The sequence below is a fragment of the Odontesthes bonariensis genome, chromosome 14 (genome assembly GCF_027942865.1).
Source record: "Odontesthes bonariensis isolate fOdoBon6 chromosome 14, fOdoBon6.hap1, whole genome shotgun sequence".
NCBI classification, from domain to species: domain Eukaryota; kingdom Metazoa; phylum Chordata; class Actinopteri; order Atheriniformes; family Atherinopsidae; genus Odontesthes; species Odontesthes bonariensis.
The window spans coordinates 16,928,145-16,951,243 of NC_134519.1; the positions used below are offsets into that span (position 1 = coordinate 16,928,145).

Genomic DNA, 23,099 nt, shown 5'->3' on the forward strand with positions numbered 1-23,099 from the left:
ACATAAAAATGGCAGAACCTTTCCTTCATATACTAATCACACATGTGCAGCAAAATATTTAACATACACATCTTTTAAACTAAACACAGTTTATTTTTGTCTTTTTTTTTTTTTTAGCTATTGGAATTATTTCCTATAAAGAATCTGTCATTTACTTTCCATCATTGTCCCATTTTGCAGGTTTATGCAGATGATGTGCTGACAAAAGAGGAACAGATAGGCCTTTTGTTTAAAGCCAAACAAATGTGTGAGGATAACATCAAGTCAAAGACCAAGATCCCTGGTGAGTATGTGACATCGCCTGTCATATGGCTTTTTGGTGCTATGATGTCAACAATCGCATATTTTTGCATGTTAACCATGTGACAATCAATTATGAGGTTCTGGACTGCAGATATTGACTGTAAAAATACCCTAAAATCCACTGATTTTACCAGTGTCAAATAAATTAATACTCACAGAACATTTCATATAATTAATGTGTTTATTATTTGGTACAATATATAAGATTATGACTTTTATATTGCCTGTCAAAGGGATTTCAATGTGAATGCCATACAGTCACCCAGATTAATGGATTTGTTGGAAAAATAACAGATACAATTTATTGTAAGCCCATCTCTTGCGGTTTGAGTACTGTGAATTGAACAAAATGTTTTGTAAGACAACAGGCTGATTGTTGATAGTTGAGAACTGGAGGATGCTAAATATGCAGGATGTGTGAAATTGCAAATGGATCATATGGTAGCAAGGTCTCACTTCATTTTCTCAGAAGAATGAGCTTTGTATCAGAATGCTTTTTTCCCACCTTGTGTTTAAGAAAAGGCTAAGCCACTGAGGAAGCTCCTCCGTGGCTCAGGGGGTTGGGGGTGCAATGAATCCCCCTGAGATGTATGCAGAAAAAAGCCTAGATTGTTGTAGATTTGAAATTCAGTGTGCAAGGCAGAGGATGTCATCAGATTGAGGGCGGAGAACCTGGTGGGGGAGGATGGAGATGGAAGAGGAGACCAAACATCACACACAATAAAGTTTAGCAAGACTAGCCAATGAAAACTCCATAACTATCAGCAGCGCCAGCATGATGACCACAAAAGTGAAAGTGAGAGTGCGTTAGACCATAGAATGTGCTTTGTTATCGTGATTGAATATCATTGGTGACTTGTTTGAATGGGACTGCTGATTATAAGAGCTTACACTCTCTTATTATAATCAGCTGATGTTGTGCAGGCTTCAGCTTCTCTCAATAACCGCTTTGCTTCATTAAAAGGAAATGATTTACAGGCAAACATTTTTTGCACAGTTTTACATTTTGCTGATGTGTTCAGATCCAGCAGCTTTTTGGAGAAGTTGCTTGGCAGTTCATTGTGTACTGATAGTTACATTTAAAAATGTTTGACTATGGGATTGAAGGCGAAGCTGATCCTCGGGTGTATATGTGTATTTAGAGTGTCCAGAGAGCGCCATTTTCCAGCAGACCCTCGCATCTAGTGGATCTACGGTTTCTGTCATTTTCCCAGTTGATTGTTCAGAAAGGGTTTTGGATTCCACTGCCAAACCAATTGTAATATTTTCTCTTCAACTCCAGTGTATTGTGGTTTGTCTTGAATTCTTTGACCCTCCAAACGATACCCGTTATAAATGAAACACATAATTAAAAACGTACCAGGCTCAGAACACAAAAGCTATTGTTTACTATTCCCTGTAGTCACATTCCTTTTGTGGTATTTTCCAACTTTATGCTTTCGGTAAATGCCCATCAATCTTATGTTAGATTTTTTTTTTAAATAATGACAGAATTGCTACTATTGAGACAAGCATCCTGTGTTTGCCCAGAGTATATCAACAGCACTGGTCTTTTTCTCAAAATGTACTTGATGCCCAAATGTGCTAATGAAAAGCTGGGCAATCAAACTTGAGGGCTCTCTCAGATGTAAGTCTGCTGCTCATCTGACCACCATCATGCTTAATCCATTTTGGTATGACAAAGTTACTGACAAGCCTGGTGTAATTCTGCAACATGCACCTCAAAGCAAATACTTGTTGAAGCATGGACTTCAATGTCACCAATTTAAGCTTTCGTGACATGAAACCAAACTGGACAGCTTTTGTGCAACCTTGAATAAACATGTGATTAAAAAAAAAAGGCAGTTTTCTTAATTACCTAAAGAAGTACTTTTTCAGACATGCTTGGAGCTTTCATGTACAGTGAGATGTATGAGTGGCAAACACACAGTGCCTTGGAAGTGTTACATTGCCCTTTTAAATTGATTGTTGCAGTTTTTTAACTGAATCTGTGTCCATTCTTGCTGAATACAAGACCTCTAAGAGGTATAAACTACAGGCACGTCACTCAAGCGCAGACAATCACAATGAAACCACACTTTTGGCTTCACTGATACTGGTTTTAGCACCTTTCACGAATAATAGTCTGGATAGGCGTTTTTCATATTTGGCACATGGAACCCGACATAAGTTATTGTCAATAGCAAGTTGAAATGTGGACTCATCTGACCACAAAACATGTGTCCAGTGTTTTTCTGTCCATCTGAGATGAGCTTCTGCCTAGAGAACTCTGCTGTGTTTCCTGCAGAGATGATATATGACTTCCTCCATTGTTTCAGGTTACATTTTTGGATGCAGAGGCGGAAAGTATAGAGTGAAATGGGTTTTCCAAGGTACTGTATTTCCTAGCCAATATGGCTATATTGATCACGGTGACCTGACCTGTTTCTCATACAGTGCAGCCTGAAGTGTTTTCATGGTCATGTACATCCCGCAGTGGTTTCCTTCCTTAGCCTTTACACACTGAAATTACCCCAGACTCCTTGAATTTTCTTTCCAATCTTGTGCACAGCAGATGTCAAAAGAATTTGTTTTTTTTGCAATTCTGCGTTGACAAATATTATCTCAAACCAAATGCTACTAGTTTGACAGGGTTTGGCTCAATCTGGTCAACAAAGACCCAATATTAAGCCTTTTGTTGAATGCGTCTTTCATAGCCAATCCTGACACCCTGACCTGTTACCAGTTAATTTGCTGGTTAAATTAGATATTCAAGACTTTTTTCTTTTCTTTTCTTTATTTATTTGGTGGTGAATATAAGCATTATTTGTGCAACATTTCTCTTGATAAAGTTACAAAATGCTTACAAAGCTGGAAAAGGGAATTAATTAATTTAATCACTTCTGCCTCCATTTTTGTGTAAATATATGTGTGTGTGCGTGCGTTTGTATGTGTGTGTGAGGTGAGTGAGAAACACATTGTAAAGCACTTAGAACATAGCTAAGGTCAAAATGATGTTATATAAGGGCAGACCTTTTACGACCGGATGTAAGTCGTGCAACCATAAATGGTTTACGGTATGTAATGTCTTCTATCTGTAGCTTGCCTAGTGGACCATAAAAAAATCACTGAGCATCTTCTTACCACTGTCTGGGGACATTCACTGCAAGTGGACCGAGGCTAGCACTGACCATATAAGCGGAAAACCGGTGGAGCTCTGGATGAAATGACAATAATAGCATCTGTATATTTATTGTAAAATAATGTTAGTTTATGCAAAGTTTTTACAACCTCAGTTCCTTTCTTTGCATTCAATCCTCACATCTGTCACTCCAATTTGAGATGTTAGAAGAAGCAAGGAAGAGACTTGAAAAGAGAGGACTCAAGGCTGTAGACAGTTAACAAAATAAGACATGCTTTCTTTGGAGCTGATAAGCAATGTCAATTAAATATGATATGTGGCACAGCAGTATTATCTGCCCTTTGTTTTAATGCAGTCTGACGCTGCACAGTCCTTGTCAGATCAGCATAACAGTGCCCATGACATCTCATTAATTTATTTTTATTTAAATTTGAAATGTGGCATAATGAGTCATGGTTGCCAAAAGACTTTTGCAAAGGACCCACCTGTGCATTCTCACTCATAGCTCCTATAGCAAGTACCCTATTTCATTGCTTTTCTCTCCTCCACCTTTCTGGGATTTTGGGTCACAGGCAGGTGGAGAGAGGAAAAACGGTGGCATAACGAAATTAAGAAGAAATAAAAAGAGCTGTGTTGCGTCCCAGCAGCCTGCTTATACAAAATGTTACTAGAGCAGTCAAGTAGCTCTCACTGGTTGTAACAGCTGGTGTCCCCATTGCAATTGTGCTAAGATAAGTCAAAGTCCTATGAGCATTTGCTTTTGGACACAACACCATGGATTTAAAGTTGTGCACCTGCATCACTACAAAACATGATTGGCTGGAGATGTTTGCCATTTCCTCTGACTTCTAGCTTTTTTGGGTTTTCTAGACAACAAAATGTGGTTTGTCTCTCTCTATACGTCATGTTTAACACACACGAGTGGTTTAAGCCCTCAACTAAATTTCTAACTGTACATCTAGTAATACACGTGAGTCATTCTTATTGCTGCAATGTAGGGTAGTAGTAGTAGTGAGAGAATTAGTTAGCAATTCTGGTTTATAGTTTCGTTGACAAATAAAATTATAATTAGGCATTAATTTAACTGATTTTTCCAATAAGAATAGAAAAAATTAAATGGGGTCTAATTGTATGAATGTACAATAAATAGCAGCAGCCTTGTTAGCATTCTATCCTCTTCACCTCTTTTCTTTACATTTGTTTCTGTGCCTGCGTCAGAGGAGATTTTAAGTCTGGACGTGCACTCCAACAAGCCCATTGGGAACGTCTGACAAAGGCTTGGGGGGCTGTGTTGGGGATAGATCAGTAGATCAACACAAGCGAGCTGACCTGCATTTCTGATGATGCTGTCCTACTCTGCTTGTGACTCATCCTGCATGAGGTGGTTATTGTCTGACCTCTTTTGGAAGGTTGCACAAGCTGAGGAAATCAGAGAAATAATATTGCTTTAATAAAGAAAAAAAAGTCTATCCTATGTGGTCGTACCCTATGCCTGGATGAACACGTACCCTTTGTGCTCATTTCATGTGCACGATTCAATTTTTTTTAACTTAATGCCATATTAATTGCTTTTACTTCACTTCACTTCATTTGTGCTTAAAAGCCACATCTGTTTGTTTTGTAATCATGTTTTGTGAAAATCAACCAAAACATGGGCTCTACATCATATTTGCTGTGATGTAGAGTAAAAAATACATTCAGTCTGTCAAGATTTTGAGACAAAGTTTGAGAAAAAAAAGGCTTTTTCTTTCTGATGAACCATATCAGTATTTTAATTGAAATTGTCTTTTAGATTTCGATGTAAGTCAACTCTTGTAACATATAATATTATTTTTACACTGTTTTGGGTTTGACCTTGAAGAACTGGGTTGAGTTTTAACAGATGATAGCCTCTTGCATGCATTTGTCAGAACTTTTGCTTTACATCTGTATTTTTATTGCCTGCCTGACCACCCCCTGATTTTTTTTTCTTTTTGGCACTTTTACCATAAACTTGGGGTTTTGTGAGCTATTATAGGAGATGAGGACTGATGACTACAACAAATTGAGTGCAATGTAAAATACAGGAATTGTTGAGAGCAATCACTTATTAGGCAAGTGTGTCGGGGAAAGGATTAGTTGTTGTATGAATCTAAAACTGTCGTATTTAAAAATTTTTTGCAGTTTTACTTCATATTTGTTCTTTGTAAATACACAAAAGTAATCATTACGATGCTGAGACAAGGTTTTCTTTGAGGGGAAGCACTGAGGTTTGCCTGGAGAGCACAGTGGAGGGATGTGGGTTCAAATCCCCAGACCTTGCAGTGTGAAAATAGCTCAGCCCTCAAGCTTGTGGTTTAAGAGTAGAATAACATCAGCAATCATTATAAAAGGTTGCATGTATCATGAGAAACTTCATATGTGTTTAGACATCTGCAGGTATAAATGAAGTGAATTGGGGAAAGTAAGAAAACCTTCTAAAACCCCAGTGACATCACTAATACCAAAGTGCCCTCATCGTCACGTTTATATTTAAATCGTGGTCAAGGAATTTACGGAAAATGGCATACTTGTGTGTGTTTACTGTTTAATTTAAGCCTGTTAGTAGGTGGTCCTATGGCAATAAAACCTATGGCAAAAGTGAGCAGCAATTCTACTTTTACTCCCAGGATGTGTGGTCAGTGTGATTTTCAAAACTAAACTCTGTTTTTGTCCCACCAGAGATCTGTAGGAATCAGTCAGCTCCACTCAGTCTGCTCTTTAATTTCATGGTCGTAGTGACAGGCAAATAAAAAGAAAGTCGCCATAGCGTCAGATGTTTCTTTGCAAGTTTGATTACAGGAATGGGAAAATAATGGATCTGCTGCAAAGAGTTGGTCGTTTTAGTTTTATCCTTAGCTACTTATTAGTGGTCAAAGTGGGGCAGATGTTTTCAATAATACAATATAAATGCCAAGCCATAAGGAGGTTTTTGCCAAGATTTTGTGGAGAAGGGAACTTTGCTCCCACTATCAGAGGGCTGAGGTCCACTGTTTAGCTGACAGTTAGGGGTCCTGTGTGCTGAAAATATATTTTGTTTTCCTTTGAAACTGTAGCTCTTGTAAAGCTCTTTGATCCAACCATCATAGATAGATAGATAGATAGATAGATAGATAGATAGACCCTGTGTGTCTATTGTGTCTGATTAAGACAAAATAGTAGGTAGTCTGTTTGCACCCTTAAAAAACTGCAAAAATAATAAGTGATATCCAGAGGTTTGGACTCTCTGCCAAACTAAATGAGATGTTTGAAATACATGTGATGGGAATTCAAACTATTTCTTCCATTTTAAGACCAAACAAATAACAGTTAAAATTAAACATGTATCAGTTACATTGAATGTTGATAGTCACGTTGAACTGATGCATGTAAAGAAATGTACAAAAACATACAGTGATACAGACTCAAAAGTAAACTATTATGACATAGCAATTTAATTTATCCATAATAGCCCACTTAGAGTACTACAATGCTTTCAGTGTTGAAGGCAAGCTTATAAATGAGATCCATGTGAAAACCATTTCCGTATAACTTACAACCAGCATGATGCTAACAACAATAGAACAGTTATGGAAATTTGGAGCTACTAACAATCAAGCCTCAGCGAAGATATTTGACTCAATGCTGAGCTTGTTGTCAGGATACTGGGAATTCAGTGATTGCAAGTCTTGATTATGCTGCAATAGATGGGAAGTGGTGTATGTATGTGTTTTTTTTTCGGATGACCCATGTTTTCCTTCAGCAAAACAGCAAAAAGGTCTCATTTACACTCAGACATACCACAAATTACAAGGCTGCTTTAAAGTGCCAATTTGCATAAATATACATGCCATGCATCTGGCAAGGCAAGTTTATTTGTATAGCACAATTCAACAACAAGGTGATTCAAAGTGCTTTACAGAGACATTAAAACAGCAGAAATAAAAAGCATTATTTAAAATTTAAACAAAAAAGAAAGAAATAAGAACAATATATAGAATCAGATAAAATCAGTAGTAAAAATATGATTATGTTTTGAAACTCAAGCTGCAGATTTGGAGCTTTATTCAAATGCAGCTGAAAATAGGTGTGTCTTCAACCTGGATTTAAATACACTAAGTGTTTCAACTAATCTGAGGCTTTCTGGGAGTTTGTTCCAGACGTGTGGAGCATAGAAGCTGAATGCAGCTTCTCCATGTCTGGTTCTGACTCTGGGAACTGATAAAAAAAAAAAACGAATCCAGATGATCCTGAGGGATCTGGAAGGTTCATACTTAAAGGACAAGAGAATCATTTGAAAACCGATAGAGATTTTCTATGATGCTGAAGCCATATGTGAACAGCGCTTTGTGGGCCTTTTTTAAAAGTCAGCATTGTTTTTGTCTTTGCAGATGGTTTCTGCGCACCAGAGTGGGATGGCATTGTCTGTTGGCCTCAAGGACCTGCTGGAAAGCTTGTGTCCACCTCCTGTCCAGACTATATCTATGACTTTAACCATAAAGGCAAGAAGGGCTCTGGATGTACTTAGCACTTTATGACACTACTGTGCTATTGCATAGTATACATTCATAATCAGATCTCCCTCTGAGATGTCTTTAGTAATTTATACAATTATGCAGCTTCAAATATGTAATTGAAAACTGACTTTTTTTTCTTCCTGGTGTCAAGGACTAGCATACCGTCGGTGTGACAACAATGGAACGTGGGAGCAGGCCTCAGCCAACAAGACATGGGCCAATTATAACGAATGTGCAAAATTCCTCTACCATTACAACCATAGCCATGAAAAGGTGAGATCCATCTCATTTCCCTTTACATTCTCATTGACAGAGTAACACTAGCTTCCCTCCAAATTAATTAGGAGAAACAGACTGAACAAATATCACCAGACTGAACTGTCACACGCAAGATATTACAGCCATTTAGTATTGCCACATTTTACCCTGTAATTTCAATTCCTTCAAAATGAGTAACACATTTGCAATTTGATTTCACAGTAATGTGCAATGTGAATAAACCTTTATCATTTTTAATGATATGTTGGGCCTATAATGGGGGGGATAATGACAGGATTGCAAAGCAATGTGGTTACTTTGTGATAATATATCTATAATTAGCTAAATTTCCATTCAAACACAAACAGAAAACAGAGTCATGTTAGTCTTAATAGAGAATTGCAAATCTTGCCAAAGGACATTCCTATAAGTGAAAAACAAAATCTCAGCAATAAGGGCTAAATCTGTTACTTACTTATATTCTTTTTTTTTCACTAAACTGAAGTCATGTAAACATATAATGACAACAATCCAAAAGAATATAAATACAGAAGCATTACTCCAAAACATGAAATTGCACACCTTATTCAAAAATATAAGTCCACTGTTCCAGCAGCCTGTTCTTCTTTAGCCAAGGTTCTCTCAAGCATTTTTGGAAACTTGCTACTGTGATTTGCTCCAGTTTGGCCACAAAAGCATCGCCAAGGTCAGGCACAGATGATTGGTGACAATACCTGGCTCTAGTTTATTACAGGTGTTCTCAAGGTGTTTGATGGGGTTCAGGTCAGGGCTCTGCACAGGCCTGTTAAACGTTGACAGCCATTATCCACCTCACTTTGACCATTGGGTTTTGTCAATATGCTTTTAAAAGACTAAGGCTTGCAAATCGGAAGTCACTGTTATGTCATATGGTGCTGAATTCTAATTTTCTTGCTCTTGAACCAGATCATGAAGAATGGCAGCGGAATAAGTTCACAGATATATGTTTGGCCATGCCAGATGTGCTTTCTGTTTCCTGCTGAATTCTTGAAAATCTGAGGCTAGTGATGCATTTCAACTTTAGCTCAGTTTTGTTACTTTCTACTGTTATAGTTGGAAGAAAACATTGATTATAGAATCAGAGCTTATGTGGAGATAATTGTTTCAGACACGCTCCTTTAGTCAGTTTGGATTCTTTGTGTATCATTCACAACATGTCCTAAACAGCTGCACTAATCTAGCAGTTATCAGCTACATATGGTTACAGTTACTGCTATTTTTTGTAATGATTTTCTTTACTTCATCCTTTTGCTTCATAATTACCATTTATGAACATTACTGCTATTTTAGCTGTTCTTTAGCTGTTACTATCCCTATTATTAGTCTAATTTTTGCTCTTATTAAAAATCTTCCAGAAACTCTTTACAGAATTCTTATTCAGGCCTATTGAACAGTTGAACTATCCGGGTTTCTTTTTCTATTCTTCTGAACTACTTCTTCTATTGTGTGTTATTTTCCTTTTCTCAACAATGTGATTGTTTTGAGATTCCATTACTTCAAGTGTAATACCTTTTGAATCGTTGTTGTGTATAAGAATTTTTTTATCATATTTACATTTATGACATGACACAATACCAGCATAACTTAAATACAACTACAGGGTGCAGTACCTTGCCAAAGTATTCACCCACATTGTCGTTTTTCCCTACTATGTTGCATTATAGCCTGCAGTTTCAATGATAATCTAAATGTGAAATAAAATAGATAATCTTAAAAAAATATTTGAAATGACAATGTTTGTGAGCATATGGATAATTCTCTTAATTAAGATTTTGTCCTTTCAGTAACATTCAGAAGTCACATAATTACCTCATTTAAGTCCTCATGTTGACAAAGTGTTGCATGATCTCAGTATTTATGCCAATTGTGAAGCAAAATCTGCAAACATATAGAAAAAAGTGCTTGCGTCAGATACTTAGACTGAACTTTTTTGGCCCAGGAATACATCACATGTGACACAAATAGTTTTTATGTCTAACAACACCAGTTTCATAGCAAAGCATGGTGGTGTCGTCGTGCTGTGGGCATGTTTTTCTCTAGTTGGGCCTGGGGAATTGGTCAGATGTGGAGGATTGATTGATGGATTCAAGTAACTTATAGAGGAACATTTGTTTTTCGGTCTTACAGAGAATTGGAACTTGTATGTAAGACCACCATAAGTATCCTAATGACCCTTACCATGCAGATAAAGCAACACAGGAGTGTTTTAAGGAGAAACATTTCAATGCCATGCCATGGGCAAAAGGGTTAATGGTTGCTGGTCACCATCACAATTCCCGTTGCTTGAGGTATAGGATGACAAAGTCAAAGTGACAGTGACCTAAAGCATCACATGAAGGCAAAATTGAATGGTTCTAAGTGAAACATGTAAATGTTTTTAGGAATTCCTTGTCAAAGTGCAGACCTCAAGCTGATTGAGACTGTGTAATGTGACTTATAGATTTCCATAAACCACGTTTTGGTCTTGAGGATGGGCATAAAATCCCTGTGGCTAGATGTGTCAAACTTGTACAGGCATAGCCCAAGAGACTGGAGTTGTAATTGTTGCAAATTGTTCTCTTTACTTTTTGGGGGTGAATGCTTATTTATATATGGAAATATTGCAACTTTGAATTTAATGTTATCTTAATAAAATGATACTACCCCAGCAAAATTTATTTTAACCCTGGGTTGTTAGGCAACAAAACAGGAACAATGCCAGATGGTGAGAATATTTTCAAGGCACTCTAGCTCCAGAAGCTGTACAATAATCGTCACATGGATGTCCCGGTTTAGCCCTTTTCCCAGGGCTATTCCTGGATACAGTAAGTTGTGTTACAACATGTAACATTTAGGACATGAAAAAAAAGTTTGTCATAAGGCAGTGCTTCCATACTTTGATTCTCACACATTTTTTGCCATTAATCAATGCAGCACAACTGTCCTATTCATGACTTCAGACGTTCAAGTTGATGTTTTCCCAAAGGAGCAGTTCCTGTAGCTAATGACAAATACATATGCATAGACTAAAGCACATGCAGCAAAACTGGCACGCCGCAGACCACCACCACAACTGAGACACGTTTTCCAGGCAAGATCTTTATGCTAAATGATAACAGCAGTACAATATCAGGTTACATCACAAGGAGCTTTTGGGCCCCTTAGCATGTTTGGTTTGTGGCTCAGCTTGCAGTGTCCCCCCACAACCAGCTTGCTGCTGGAGGATCAAACCGCCCCACCCAGCTTTCTCAGCTCAGTCACAAATGTCAGATGTTCCTTTATTTTCACACATTATGGATAGCAACATAAGGTCTTGAGGTAAACGATGCGAGATAATTTAGCCCTTAATATTTGAGAGTATCTTTGTTTTTAAAAGAAGAGTATGATGGATATTCGAAGTACTTCCATTCTCGAAGCCTCTGTGTTTTTAAATCAACTATTGTAATTAATAATGAATGATTTCGACCGCTGCAATGTTAACAAACCGTAGCATATTGCTGCCCAGTCTCTTTTTAACTTCTATAAGATGTGGGGAATATTCTGGAATTGACCTGAACCTGATAAGAGAGTGAACAAAGTAACAAGTACAACCCCATGAGTTGTTTGCTTAGGGAGGCCAAAAAGAACCCCAATAAACCCACTTATAAATACATTCAAAGAATATGTGACCTCTAGTGGTAGTGAGAGCACCTGCATCTGAATTTTAAGAAAAGTATTTCTGAAGGTAATGGTTGTGATGTAAAATTAATGTATTTCAACCTGAACAAAGACCATTTTCTAATCTTAACGAAGCAATTTAGATTTTTAACCCTCCTATTGTTATTGCCTAATGTCAACCAAGAAGTGAAAAAAAGTGTTTTACTGAAGTGTTGTTGAGTTGCTGACTGAATAATGAATGATTAAAAGTGCTCTGCACGTCCAAACCATCACGTCTTCCCTCCCGCCTCCTTATAAGGATACTGTGGTTTGTTAAAGGGAAACGTTTTAGAATGACATCTGCTCAAAGACATATTTTCCTATCGTTGGGGTGATGGCTCACAGGATGCCATTATGGGTCATAATTAAGGGTATGAAGAAATTACATTTATGGTCCTTTTGTCTGGAGGACTTGTTGATACTACCGCCACCTCTCGGCCCACCTAATGTGAACACACTTGTTTTTTCTGTCTGTAAAGAGAGAATTACTTCATTGTCACTGTACAGAATGTAATTTATGTCTGTTTTGTTTGTACTTTTTTATGATTATTTGCTTTTTTCCCTCATGTGTTTGTGGGACAAGCTGCCTGGCTTTTGGCCATTATCATCTTGGAGTTTAGGGGCAGACATCCAAGTCTAGATCTGACTTATATCCAGGACACTATTCTCACCTCTCATCAATTGCAACCCATTTAACAAACTCACTTTTTTGTAACTGTTGTGTCAGCCCAAATTTTTTAGTCAAGGATGTTGCCACTTACCAGGAACATGTTGTCTTGGGACCTGGTTGTCCACTACATTTAGGCATACAGTGTGGCCACACTTATGAGCTTAAAATTAGTTCAAATATTGAGTTCAAGTTGTAGAATCAGCGAAAAAAAGTCTTTAGTCTTGCTAAATAGTGTTTATTGAAGAAGATACATATTAAGAGATTTAACGAGTGCTGTTTTTGGTCAGTCAAAAAGATAATTATTTTGTTTTAATTTGCCTAATTAACTATGTCATTGTAAATTCCTTCATTTTTAGAATATAAAAACCAGACTGAAATATGCTTAGAGTACGCACTGTATACTGTACATAGAAGCTCAAGTAACTTGATGGTAAACATGCTTATGTTGGTATATTGCCATCATTATTTCAAATAATATGAAGGTAAAACATTTTTCTCCATAGGACAATTGAGTATTCTTGCTTAAAGCTGTAGTGTGTTTAACACTTAAGCAAAGAGGGAATATTCTGTAGACCTCTCAATATCTGCTTTTGATCCATTTCAGTATCCAGATGACATTCTAACAAATTATCCCTCTCCAACAGGAGGTCTTTCACCGTTTGTATCTCATCTACACAGTCGGGTACTCTATCTCTCTGGGATCCCTCATGGTGGCTGTTGTCATCTTGGGATATTTCCGGTGAGTCTGAGCCGTTGGTGGAATTTTTCAATCAACCTTTTCAATCTCAGAGGTGCCCAAGAGAGATTTTGATACTGGGTGAGAAATTAGGTTGGGGAAATGGCAAAAGGAATCAACAAAGAGTCTAAATGTTTAATGATGACATGATGGCTTTTTTTTACCATTTATTTTTATCAGTTACAAACATAGTGTGAAGCTGAGTGTAAATTTTATGATGATTTAATGGATAAAAGAGGCTTTATCATAAAATCATGCTCTGTTCCCTTACTCGTTAGTCATGCAGTGCAAGATGTTTTGTGTCACAGGAACAACATGAATCATTTAAAATGTAACAAACATTACCTCTGACTTTTACTTTGACTTTAAACAGACTGTGATATGCCTACCTTTGAGCTGCAGTCTGCCTGTAGGCCTTCAGTAATGCATGCCTCGTTGTCTGACATTTCTTTGTTATTTTCATGCTGATTTCATATTTCGCTTCCAAGCTGATAAAACTTATGTTCCGATATTGTAGTTCAAGGACTCTTACATAGATTTAGTTCCTAAGCCTCTACAAGTTAAAGAGGCTCTTTTCACTGTTCCCACGGCACAAATATACAGCAGATAAGATAACTTAAGAGAATTTAGAGTAAAATACTGTAATTAAAGAACTTGTTTCTTGAAGAGATAACATCATTTTCTACCGATGCTGTGCTTATAAACCTTATCTTGTCTGTTTTACCTTAGAGGTGACCACTTACATCAAGAAAAAAATTATAACAAGATCAAAGTTTGACCAGTTTGATTTATACAGAGCAGAGTGGCTTTGCTTATTTTGTATGGCATGGGGAGTATCAGAAATCGATGTGAAGGCACTGTTTACCAATGTTCTCACTGGCATGACTTACTGTACAAGCAGTCAGTCAGAAGTTTTTAGGAATGCACCCAACTGGCACCAGGAAATCTACGGGCCAAATGAGTTTAATAAGTTATCCCAGGGGTCCATCTGACATTCTGGCACTGAGCTCCCAAACCCTCTAACCATGTCTCCCCTTCAACACATCAGCTTTTAGTAGCAAGGACTCATAAATGTTTTCCAGGAAGAGCAAAGGGATATTTTACATTAGCACTTATGTTTCAGTTTTTTCACCTGGGAAAAGTATGCTAGATTAGTTTTTCTAAATCAATAGTTCTCTAAGGTACCTTGTCAGCTCATTAATGAGACTATAGTGAAGGAAATTGTGGATGGTAAGGAAGAGTATTAGGGCCCGGCATAAGAAAAAATATTAATAAGTCGAAATGTCGAGAATAAAGTCGACATGTTGAGAATAAAGTCGACATGTCGAGATTAAAGTCGAAATGTCAAAAATAAAGTAATTAGATGATGGACCAGAGGAGTTGACTTTTTTCTCGAAAATTCGACTTTATTCTCGACATGCAAAATATAAATATTTTTTCTTATGCCTGGCCCTAATACTCTTACGTAGGATGGAGATGACTGTGGATAGGTTTAATTTTAGTGCGCAATAACAGTTTAAGAATGCAACTTTTATACATTTTGGTTCTACTGAATAATTACTAAATATTGTCTTTTTCCCCCCACTGTGATAACTGAACCATTATGGCTATTGATCCACCAAATTAAATCTAATGGATCAAGGCCAGTCCACAGTAAATGTTTAGGATGTTCTGAGAGAATTTGTGGCATTTGTACATTTGCATGCTATTGCAACTTCTCCACACATGCTTGCAATTTGTTTTTACAGCTCACTTTGAGCGTAGCAATCCAATAATAATGTGTTTTCCCTAAATCTCAAGAATGTGTGATAGTCAGCGTAGAATTCAGCTGGCTCTAATTAGGATGAGTATAGTTTTTGTGTACTGTATGTGTTAAAACACTTCTGCATGCTTACAGGAAGGTGTGCAAACTAACACAGAACACAGAGACACAATTTTCAACTGATCAACCGTTTGACCTTGCTGCTGTCGTTTGTTTTCTCCTCAGACGGTTGCACTGCACCAGGAACTACATCCACATGCACCTATTTGTATCCTACATGCTAAGAGCGATAAGTATCTTTGTGAAAGACGTTGTTCTCTACTCTGAGTCTGCATTAGAGAACATGGAAAGAGTCACAGTGGAAGACCTCAAGTCCATAACTGAAGCTCCACCAGCCAGCAAAACACAGTTTGTAAGTGAACACGTCTGTCGATGGAGCCAGCATGCAAAGCTTTTTCCTTCAATGAATAAAAAGAGAAGGAAACTATCGATGTATATACTGTAAAAAGTGGAAATCACATGTCGTAGTTTTTTTCAGGGTACATACACTATTTACGGTATGCCAAATAACACATAAAATAGCTGAGGATTATTTCTCAAAGTATCAACTTTTGATTGCTTTCCCTGGGTAGATAATTTGATTTGCAGTGCAGTTTGGTGTTCCACATTTGCTTCCAAGGTGGAAGTGGTACATGTATTTTGCAAAGTCTCACCTGCTTTTCCAGTGCTGGAGCAAATAAACAGTTTGTCACCATGCCAAAGTTATACTGGGCCAGCACTTGGCTTTCCCTTTCAGACTCAAAGTGAAAAAAAAAAAAAAAGAATAAATGTGTCAAGACTGTGTACTTTTCATGGATGCTTTAATACACAAACAATTTGCGTAATATACCTAAGATATATTTGCAATATTTGCAACACAGTGACAGAACTTACATGTACTTCATGCAAAGCTTTATTTGAAATACTCTAGTTACTTTGAGACCATTATCCAGATCAAAACTTGCAACTTTTTCCATTTACCATAATTCCTGAATTACAAAAGAAAATCATGTTTTGGAACATTAACATTTGAACCGCAAACCTGTTTCTCCAGAAAAGACATGAAAAAAAAACGCCTCCTCGCAAAACCGTTGCCATGACCCATAGGCACTTGTTAAATCCCCAACTGATAAGAGGAGGAAAAGTTAACAATAATAACACAACAATGGAAGAAAGGAGCAATGTATAGGCTGCTATTAATCCTAGCATGACAACACAGCGGTAACAGCTGCAGCTGTGTGGAACTTTGACCTTCGATGGATGACTAAATCTGTGTTGACTCCTGAGACTGCTTCAGATTCTGTCAGTACATCAGCACATAATACTAACTGGATTACTATCAACCTCTGTTTAAACACAAATATTCTGCAATGAAAAAAAAGATGATAGAAAAACATATTTATTTGTTGATGTTTTCATTTTACGCTTTCATTCAGTCAGTAACGATATTGCACTTTTCCTGATTTTTACTGCCTTCTAACACGAGGCAAAGACACCCATGGGAAATTCATCAGGTCCAAAAAGCAATAAAATCAAGTAACTCCTACAGCGCACTGCAGTAACACCTCCTGTTTTCCAATATTCTCTGCCTTGATGTGTTTGCTGTTCGTCGTCACCACTTTTTGTAGTCTAATGATGCATTTTATCATACATTTACTGCCATATTTAAAAAAAAAAAAAAGAACTGAAATGATAGATACTGTCACATCATTTGCTTATTTTTTTTCCAGCTTTTCTATTTCATGTTCGAGTCAATCACACGAACCACCATTTGAAAACTCTTAAGAAAACATGACATACATAAATAGAGTCAGTTAGTTTAGTATTTGATTAATGTAAAAAGGAAAGTATTAAAACTTTACCGTTAAATGTTATGGTTAGTTAGATAAATCTTTATCTTCAATATCAACGGCAGACTGTAGGTAAAAAAAAAATCAAAGATGCCTTTTAAGATTTATGAACTTAAGGATGACATGTCGGATGATTTTAATGCATGTTTTAGGGTTAGAGAAGGGACAGTAAAATCACATTGTACACTGTCAAAGCCATTTTATCATAGTGATTCTTTATATTTCCCAACATCATGTACATCTGCCCTAAACTCGCGTACTCCTTTGATTTAACTGAAATTGGATGATTATTCAGGTGGACAATTTGTCCTACATTCAGTCAGTCATTCAGCTCTAAAGACACAATGTGACATATGATGAGGTCACAGAACTTCTTTGAGCTGAATGGTAAAGAAATCCACATGCTAGTGATGATGCTATTAATATCCTGATGCGTAGCATTTGATTTTGACCAGGTTTAGCTTTTGAGTTTAGCCTTCTATGAAGCCAACATTTCTCTCCACAGACCTACCACTATAGAGGTTGGTGGTAATTTCCTTAGTTTTACAGATGCTCAGTACTTAGACGGTTGAAATTCTGACCTCAAAAGGGCACTAGATATAAACTTAGCTGATAAATAATGTGAGTGAAGTTCAAATGGGTCCTTCTCCCAAGTGTGGGAAATTTCATATGAGTCCATTCAATAATTTATTTGTTGTTGAAATAGTTAACTGGAAACTCAAAATGTCAAGCTTAAAATGGCTAAATCACAGGAGCACAGTCCACTTGGTTTGTGGGTTAATTCTATCTCAGTACATGAAAAGTGCTGGAGGTTGTGAGGAAGAATCAAACTGCTTAGTGCTGTAAATCTAAAAACTAAATATGATGGTAATCTGGTAATCTCAACTACTGTAACTTCCCATAGTGTTATTTCCCAATGACATAGTCCAGACCTCCAGACTTCTACCTCAAGCAGCCAGAAGATCTCACAACCATGCACTCTTCTGCATAACATTGCCACATAAATTATTTAACCATAGCTTGAGAAAGGAAAAGAGGTGCTGAAAAAAAAAAAAAAAACACTCTGGAAAAAAATAAGCTTTGCCACACAGGTCGGGATCAGTGAGCAATAACCACACAGCGATAATCACAAGCACGTCACTCTGATTAGTGATTGCTGCACCAAATGATTTGGATTACACTAACTTGGACAAGTTGAGAGTTTAAAGCTCAATACTTCTACACTTTAATAAAACATATTTTGCTGACATCTGTAAATAGCTGTTGTACTACGATAGATATAGATATATGTTAGAATGATGTGAGGAGAAATGTATGATGTGTTTAAAAAAGCACAAGTTTTTTTTAGTGTGACTATTGATTAATTGGCCTTCCTTGTCTGCTGTTTGTGTATAGATTAGCTGTAAGGTGGTCGTGACCTTGTTCATGTACTTCCTGGCAACCAATTACTACTGGATCCTTGTGGAGGGTCTTTACCTCCACAGCCTCATCTTTATGACCTTTTTCTCAGACAGAAAGTATCTCTGGGGATTTACTCTGATTGGATGGGGTGAGTTCTTCATTTTTGTTACTTACATAAGTACTTACATGCACTTGATTACGGTATAATCAGTTGACTTGATTCCATGCAAATAAATTCTTACCTAAGGTACCTAATTTTTGATGGTTGAAGTAATATGCAACAAAAAAAGAGCAGTGGAGACACAGCTTGAATGTGGGTTTTACAGTTCCTGCATTGTACACACTGTGCGTATAAATGACATAAGCACAGCGCATACAATGTGGATGCTGTGCAACCCAGGATCTACTCATATGATACAAGCAATTTAAAGCCCTGTGTTACTTTCTTATCATGATATATGTTTTATGATAGCACTATTGATATTTTATTCTTAATTTTGTAGGAGTACCAGCAGTGTTTGTGACCATCTGGGCAACTGTGAGAGCCATATTTGCTGACACGGAGTAAGAGAAATGCATGATTAATGTTCACATTATCCTTGTCAAACTGCAGTGCAGAAATACTTGCAATTGATGCAGTTTTTACTGATTGTAAAGTCATGTGAAAAAGAAGCAACCTCTTTCAATCATAAAGTTTTACACATTAGTTCTGGAATAATCACACGGTCCTCAAAAGGCCTCAGGATTTGGTAAATACAACTTAGATGAACAATAACACATGACATATTACACTGTTAGATTACTTATTTAGCAAAAACTAAGCCAAAATGCAGTGGCAGTGGGTAGAAAAACTAACTGTGCCTTTCTACTTCCATTGGAATTAAGTAAGTAAGCAACAGAGGGTAAGTATGAGCCAGATGCTGCTAGCCAAAGCACTTGATTGACACTTGATTGCAGTGTCATCAAATGGGGCCAAGATTGAGTTTTTCTCGATTTTCACATAAAGAAGATTTTTTAGGAAGAAAAGTTTCAGAAAACATCATGAATCAAAAAAACAAAAAAACAACTTTAATTTAAATATCTTAATTTGTTACACCCTTTCTTGTGTCTTCTTGAGTCTCTCCACCTCCTTACATGCATAGCTATGGGCTGGGTATATTTGTAACATTTTAGAACAGGTTTAAAAGCCGACAGGAAATGCTGGAAGAGAATTAATCCTCTACACCTGAATGGTCAAACTCGTAGGGCAGAAAATTGTACCACATAAGCCTTCTGATCATCACTCTCTGCAGTGTCCACATGGCCCTGTAGTTTGCTCGAACAGACTCTGAGAGCTTACAGCTAAGCCGGTGTTGTATCCAACACCTGTAGAGTAGAAATAAACAACACATTTTACTTCTCAGTCCACAGGCGAGCAGAAGAACATTTCTGCCTGCCCTCCAGATCTTCTCGGGCAGAAAAACCACCCAAGCATGACAATTACTACAACTCAAGCATGTGCCTTCATGGTAGAATTGAGGCTCTGAATCAATCTAAATAAAGCACTATCAATGCTTTTGGTCTACATTTCTCTGAATTGCTCTCGTTAGAAAATTAAATGACATGTAAGAGCTAAGGTTCAAAGAACCAATTTAATTTCACATTTTAAAAAAAGGGGGGATGGGGCAGATTTTGTTATTTCTTTGTCATACATGCACAAACTAATAAGGTCTTTAGACCTCTGAAAGCATAGATCATCAAGCTGATTTATGTGAAACTCATAGGTAATGAATCAATTAAAAAGGAATTAAGAATATTAATCTAACATGAGTGCTTTGATAAATTGAATTAGTTTCTGTTCTGTGTCATTTGATGTTTGTGTCTAGAGGTGTTAGATGAATCTGCTATAGAAATGAAGACGGAGACAATGCCCTGTCTAATCTCTATCGTTGATATGTGAAATGAATGTTGTGAAATGATGTCAATGATGAGATTGTTAAAGAGACCACAGGGGAACAGGGGGGTTCTGGATTATCTACTATCTTAACCCTTTCTTACCTCTTGCCTAACCACTTCTGTTGTTCCCCATTTCCTGCAGGTGTTGGGACTTAAGTGCAGGCAATTTGAAATGGATATATCAAGTGCCTATCCTGGTGGCTGTGGTGGTGAGTACATACTCCCAGCTTACACTTCCCCTGCTGTGAAGGAAATCACAGTGTTGCACTTCACCTGTGGCTTTACAGCTGTTCGATGAGACCTTATTATTTTTGCAGTCACATTTAATCATATAATTATGTTCCTATTTTCTCTTCAGGTTAATTTCATATTATTTCTGAACATCATCAGAGTCTTGGCAACTAAGCTGCGAGAAACAAATGCTGGAAGGTGCGACACCAGACAACAGTACAGGTACAGAGTACTAGTCTAGGGTAAAAATTATATTTGTAAATCTTTCTAGTACAGATATTCCTCTTGAATTCATTTATCATATGACTCAATTAAACCAGGATTATGATTACATTTGTCTAATGAGATGGGACTAAAAAGACAGGGATATCTAACTATGAATAAAATGAGTAATTATTCAGTCTACAGTTTTCTCAGAAGTAAATTGTTTATTTCAGCCAGCAGTCAAAACATCCTTGTCACGGTTTCCAAGGTGGTATGCATATTGCATTGTTTAAGCAAACTAAAAGCACATAAATGTATTAAAAATGTGGAGGTATTTTTTAGGATCACTGCTTGTTGTTGAAGCAATCTACAGACAAGTTATGCCTACTTCCAAAGTGTGGCGGTATTTGTTTCCATCTACCTGTGAAGTGTTCAATGTGCGTTTGGGTACAACACAATACCAAATAGAATCAATACAGCCCCATGCTTCACAGTTACCGTGGTGCATCACTTGCTATTTTGACTTCTTTGTTCCATAGGATTCGTTTCCAGAACGTGGGCTTAAATGTTTAAGAGTTGAAATCTTTTCATTTTGCAGTGAATAATAAGTAAAGGCTTCCTTCTAATAATTCTTCCATGAAAATCATATTTGTTCAGGTGTGAAACAGTGTATCACTACTCTAGAGTCTTCAAATATCTTTTTTTTAGTAAAGCTCTGGTTTTGATTTGCCTACCTAACAATTCTTTTCTGAAAGTATCCTCGATCCTCCAGGCCTCTATGTAATGTACCCCGCTAGCTCTTACTGTTATTTCCCAGTGATGGTACAAATTGAGGAAACTCCTACCTAGAAACACTGGTTTTATCTTCGTATAGTGTTCTCCTGTTTTTGTGGTTATCGATCACCAAACCATACCTCCAAAAAGATAATCAAAATCTAAGAGCTTGGTGAAAGTTAATTGAGTATTAAACGCTTTCGGAATTACTTAACGTTTGCATGGTGCTTTTTTGTTTCATTTAAAAAATATAGGAAAATAATGTTGTTTAAATGAAAAAATAACCTTTCATCTTTTGGAGATCAGTTCGTCTTCTACTCAATTAATGTTTCATGATAACAGAAATTTTGACCTGGTGGCTAAAACTTAAGGCAAGCTGTGTTATCCTTTTTGTTCTTCTGGTTAAGATTTTGAAATGTTTTGTTTCAGAAAACTGCTGAAGTCCACACTTGTGCTGATGCCACTGTTTGGTGTCCACTACATCATATTCCATGCCATGCCGTACACAGAGGTGTCTGGAATTCCATGGTTGATCCAAATGCATTATGAGATGCTTTTCAACTCCTTCCAGGTAAAGGTGTTGAGGTTGAAATTCTGGAAAATGCAATGCTATCTCGAAAGGCCTTTTATATTCTTTCATGCTGCGCAAATCAGATTGACCTGATAGGAATTTGACATATCCTGAGGGTTAACATTATCACCAAAAAACAGCTACCGTGTCAACATTGTTTAGTTTCTGATTTGTGGTAAGATCCTAATTAAGATGAAGAAAATAGCAAGGGCAACTGATGGCTGAAAATATCAGAGCTAATGCCAAATTATACAGCTAAAATGTCACATCAAGTGCATGCAAAATATAACTGAGTTGTGGATAATATAAGTAAAACCCTAATCTATTCTTTTCCAGGGATTCTTAGTTGCAATTATATACTGCTTTTGCAACGGAGAGGTAAGAACTCAAAAATGTCTGCTCTACACTCTACTTTGGCTCCCTAGCTCTTAAAATAATTTCGTCTGTATAATTTTGTCTTCTCTTAGGTGCAAGCTGAGATCAAAAAGTCCTGGAGTAGGAGAACTCTGGCGCTGGACTTCAAAAGGAAAGCTCGAAGTGGCAGTAACACTTACAGCTATGGACCTATGGTATCACACACGAGTGTGACCAATGTCACCGCCAGAGGACCGCTGGCCCTCCACCTCACCACAAGGCTGGGACCGGTGCCTGTGAATGGGCACAGGAACCTCCCTGGGTATGTAAAGAATGGCTCAGTCTCAGAGAACTCTATACCTTCGTCAGGACAGGAGCTCCACGTTCCCGAAGAAGAGCAGTCTGCTCACGCACGGCCCAGTGAGAACGAGAAACCCTCTCCTGTGGTTGAAGAGGAGAGGGAAACAGTCATGTGACCTCTTGGGAACTGTTTATTGAGATGAAAAGTGAAAAGACGCGTCAGGAAACACTCAGGATGGTCTGAAGGGGATGACTGCATACATCAACACTGCCAGTTTTTTCTCCTGTGAATCGAGCCAGAACATTGACAACTCTTGAGGCTCAAGGCATAAAGGGGGCATCACTTTTGAGAGCTTCTCTGA

The 23,099-nt window shown here is 37.4% G+C and overlaps 1 protein-coding gene across 1 annotated transcript; it reads left to right on the forward strand.

The window, feature by feature from the left end:
- The first annotated feature begins 228 nt into the window (after positions 1–228).
- On the forward strand, positions 229–23,068 carry pth1r (parathyroid hormone 1 receptor). Its single transcript, XM_075482255.1, has 12 exons — positions 229–283; positions 7,813–7,923; positions 8,090–8,211; positions 13,225–13,319; positions 15,304–15,490; positions 18,363–18,516; positions 18,872–18,932; positions 20,446–20,512; positions 20,662–20,756; positions 21,942–22,083; positions 22,420–22,461; positions 22,551–23,068. Exons 1-12 carry the CDS (start codon positions 244–246, stop codon positions 22,911–22,913), a joined length of 1,479 nt encoding a protein of 492 aa, XP_075338370.1. The 5' UTR covers positions 229–243; the 3' UTR covers positions 22,914–23,068.
- Positions 23,069–23,099: the final 31 nt, after the last annotated feature.